The sequence below is a fragment of the Belonocnema kinseyi genome, chromosome 3, assembly GCF_010883055.1.
Source record: "Belonocnema kinseyi isolate 2016_QV_RU_SX_M_011 chromosome 3, B_treatae_v1, whole genome shotgun sequence".
Lineage (NCBI taxonomy): Eukaryota > Metazoa > Arthropoda > Insecta > Hymenoptera > Cynipidae > Belonocnema > Belonocnema kinseyi.
The window spans coordinates 26,256,928-26,261,541 of record NC_046659.1 but is presented as its reverse complement, the minus strand read 5'-3'; the positions used below and the strand labels follow the sequence as shown (position 1 = coordinate 26,261,541).

The 4,614-nt window shown below is 31.0% G+C and overlaps 1 protein-coding gene across 5 annotated transcripts in view; it reads right to left on the bottom strand.

Annotated features, from left to right (window-relative positions):
- Positions 1-3,920, bottom strand: part of LOC117168979 (probable asparagine--tRNA ligase, mitochondrial) — a 197,001-nt gene extending 193,081 nt beyond the window's left edge. For all 5 annotated transcript variants that reach the window (XR_004466597.1, XM_033354998.1, XM_033354995.1 and 2 more), the window contains exon 1: positions 3,704-3,920. Coding sequence is in view for 4 of the 5 variants with exons in the window: in XM_033354998.1 (XP_033210889.1) it covers positions 3,704-3,883 (180 nt within the window). In the remaining variant the exon portion in view is untranslated. The remainder of the gene's footprint in view (positions 1-3,703) is intronic.
- Between the last annotated feature and the right edge of the window lie 694 nt (positions 3,921-4,614).

The following is a 4,614-nucleotide window of genomic DNA, read 5'->3' as shown; positions in this document are numbered from 1 at the left end:
AAAGTTGTTTCTTTAATTTTATTTATTCAGTGCTTATAAATTCCAATAACAAATCAATTAATAAATAATAAATGAATAATTGTTTTTCTCATCCAAGATGTCGAGAATATACTAACTAAAAAGTGCCGATGTTGTTACTTAGTCCAGTCAATGAAGGATTTGAGAAAAAAGTTCGTAAAAGTAGCATTTTTTTCATAGATACGTTGGCCATGGCTTAATAAAGATATTGTAAAAAGTCCCCAAACATGTGTACGGCAAAGTTCCAAAATTCTGGAAAGTGTTAAACAGTAACATGTTTTTTAAAATTACTCGAGAACTGTTGATTTTAGGTCGAAAATGGTGATGTGAAAAAATGTTCATTATTTTATAGGGCACAAAAAAGGTTCTATCTATTGTGGGCCTATTATCAACGGCTGCGCTATGAAATTGGATTAGCTGCACAATTCTTTTATTTGTGAACAAATAAAATAAAATCTCAAATATCCTAGCAAAAACGTCAGAAATAAATCAGGCGATTTGTACTGGAGCAAATGCAGGTTCCTGTTAACAAAAAAAAAACGACTAAGTCATTTGCATGACAAACTAACAGCATAAAATGAGCTCAACTTCAGTGTACAATTTGATATGTTTAAGGGGATGCTTTTGAGATGAAATTTCTTGTAAGTGTTCCTCCATTTTCATACAATACATTTTCCAATTTGTAGGTCAGAATAATAATAAAATTTAGGGCCTCTTTTAAAGCTTTAAACAAGTAAATTTCAAAATTTAAGCTATGATGTCGGAAGCAGCGGTGATTATGAGTCCTAATGGCAGCAATGGGAGCGGGGGCGAGAACGGTTACCTCTTTCGATGATATTGAACCCTTCGAAATTTTTTTGCCCACTTTCAATTATTTCGCTGAATTCAACTATTTTTTGAATAAAATTAAAATCCTTTTTGATTAAAATATCAAATATCACGTTTTTCGTTAAGAAATTATCTTCTATTGTTAATAATTCCATTACATAGTTGAAAGTGAAACTACTTTGTTTAAAATTAATTTATTTGGTTGATGACTATTCAAACATTTTAGACTAGATAAACATTTATTTCAAAATTTAATTACTTTGTTGAAAATTAAGATTTCTAATTGACAATTGATTGTTTTAAGTGGAAATTTATTTTTCGACCAGATAAATGACGAGTTGTTAAAAAAATGGAACTCTTGACTTTACTATAAAACAAATAATTTTTTAACGAAACAGATTACGCTTCTATCAATGAACAAGGTAACTTTTGCACAAAAATTGGAATAGATAGTCGTTTTTCAAATAAAATGATTAATTATTGAAAAATTATAATTATTACATGCATTTTTAACTGAAAAGATAAATTTTAAAACAAACATAAAATAGTTAATTTTTCAGTTAGTAAAATAAATTGTTAACAAAATAAACATAATAAAGAAATTTTCAGCAATATAGTTTAATTTTCTAGCAAAAAAATTAAGTTGTAAACGAAAAGATCAATTTTCAACAATTGAGAGTACACTTCTAACAAAAAAGACGAATTTTCATCTAAAGCTGCTAGATTTTCAACTAAAAATAGAATAGTTAAATTTTCAGTAAAAAATGAATTTTTAATTAAATGAAATTACATTTTCAATGAAATTACATTTTCAATGAAATAGTATATTTTTTAACAAAAAAGATTAAATTTATATTTAAAAAGATCAATTTCAGACAAAAAATTGCAACAGAACATTTTAAGTTAGAGAAATGAAATGTAAATTAGAAAAAACTTATTTTCAACCAAAAAGATGATTTTTACACAAGATACATGCATTTTCAATAAAATATTTTAATTTTTAAAGCAATTTTAAACTAAAAAATGAATGAGTCACCTACAAGATTAAATAATCTCCCAGAAAAATCGAATTTTCAATCAAATACAGGAATTTTTAACCAAATATTTAAATTTTCATCTTAAGAAGATAAATTCTGAACCACATATTTACGACTTAAATTTCAACTTAAACCAATTAATTGTCAACAAGAACTCTTAATTTCCAAGAAAGTAATTAAATGTTGAAAAAAATGTTTATGAACTAAAATGATCAGTCTTCAACCAAATAAATTAATTTTAAACAAAGTAGTTTCACTTTCAACTATGTAATAGAATTATTAACCATAGAAGATAATTTCTTAACGAAAAACGTGATATTTTAATCAAAAAGTATTTTAATTTTATTCAAAAAATAGTTGAATTCAGCGAAATAATTGAGAACCAGCATTGCAGTGACGTCACGGCCTCCCGAAGGCCAAGTCTATTGTCGGGAAAAGTGAACAAAAAAATTTCGAAGGTTTCAATATCATCGAAAGAGGTAACCGTTCTCGCCCCCGCTCCCATTGCTGCCATTAGGACTCATAATCACCGCTGCTTCCGACATCATAGCTTAAATTTTGAAATTTACTTGTTTAAAGCTTTAAAAGAGGCCCTAAATATTATTATTCTGACCTACAAATTGGAAAATGTATTGTATGAAAATGGAGGAACACTTGCAAGAAGTTTCATCTCAAAAGCATCCCCTTAAACATATCAAATTGTACACTGAAGTTGAGCTCATTTTATACTGATAGCTTTTCATGCAAATGACTTAGTCGTTTTTTTTGTTAACAGGAACCTGCATTTGCTCCAGTACAAATCGCCTGATATATTTCCGACGTTTTTTACAGGATATTTGAGATTTTATTTTATTTGTTCAGAAATAAAAGAATTGTGAAGCTAATCCAAACTCATAGCGCAGCCGTTGATAATAGGTCCACAATAGATAGAACCTTTTTTGTGCATTATAAAATTATGAACATTTTTTCACATCACCATATTCCACCTAAAATCAACAGTTCTCGAGTAATTTTAAAAAACATGTTATTGTTTAACACTTTCCAGAATTTCGGAACTTTGCCGTACACGTATGTTTGGTGACTTTTTACAATATCTTTATAAAGCCATTGCCAACGTATCTGAAAAAAATGCTACTTTTACGAATTTTTTTTTCGAGTGATATTTGTTCCCCGTTGACTGGACTATACTGTAGTATGGTAGGAAACGAGAGAGAAGTTGCAACCGGCCTGTGTGTGACGAATAGAGGGCGGTCTTGTGCAACCGACGAATTTTTCCTATCCTTCAAACTTACTACCTGTTTTTTCATTGAAAAAAATTTTTTCTCATTTTTGTATCTTTATTTAAATGAAACCATTTGAATATTCATCAGAGAACAAAGAGATTGACCTTTTATACATTCAAATTATTGATAATAATGAGCATTCGGCCCGCACTTCTGATATTTCTCATTTTTTTAAATTTTCTAACTTCGAATGTTCAAATAAATATACTTTTTGGAAAAGAAATTACATGATTTTTTCCAAATAATGGCAAAAATACTATTTTTATTTGTTTAAAAATGTTTTTCAACATTTTTAATTCTTTTAAACGGGATGTTATATACACCAATCTCTTCAAAATTAAAAAACGAAGAGTATAGTGTATATTAACATCCGATTCCGATAAAAGGAAAAGATTGTGCACAATAAATCCAAATGGGGGACATTTGTCACCTACAGGATCCGGTGAGGGCAAAAAATGTATAGCATCCATCTAGGGTTAAGAGAATCCTAAAATCCTGCCATAAAGGTTAGAATAAATGTATAGTATACGAGCTAACCTGTACTTTTATACGTTTCCCAACAGCTCTTTCTAAATACGCTTCGGACACGCTGACTAAATTATATACCTCGAAATTTACACCATTCGCTTTTATAGCAAAGAACTTTGATGATTCTCTTAACATAATGACTGAGTAACGACTATTTTTTACAAAAACGCAGGAAGTGACAAAAGACATAACTGTGCGAAACTGACACCAGTGAATATCATGATCCACGAAAGTTTGGTGACCAAACAATGACGTAACCCAATCATGGTCTAGCCGAAAAACGTTCCATTTTCGTCCAACTCGCGCATACAAGCTCGACGGCCATCTTGGTTACCATTCAAAACAGCTGCCAGCTGCCATGTATGCACATGTATATATATATATATATATATATATATATATGTTATATATAATTAAAAATTTGTCATAAGGACAACCGCAGGATTTCGCCGGGAGTGGGTACTAATCTGAAAAATTGCATTCGCTCCCAGCGAAATCGCGGTAAAATTTCAGCCACCATCACGTCTCACGACCGTGAGATGGGTGGTTACAGTATATAGCGGAATCAATACGACGATCCGGCAAAAGTTTCGTGCACCCTAAGAACACGTGGCGACCCAAGGACTACCGGCTTCTGCATTTTTCCCGCAAGTGTTTTAGCATATTGTTGACACGCAGGGATGCTTTTCAGGCTATTAACGAGTGAAAGCTTGGCATCTTCAAGAGCGCCGATGATAAGGACGATTAGTTTAACAGAATATTCCGGGTACAATCGTTGAAACTCCCTTATACGTTATCTATACCTCTCTTTCTTTTCCTTCTCCTTGGCTATGATGTTTTTGTCAGCTGGTGCCGAAAATTGGATAACGAACATGGTTCGCTTCTCGAAGTCAAGAAGAACCATGTCAGGCCTCGAGTGA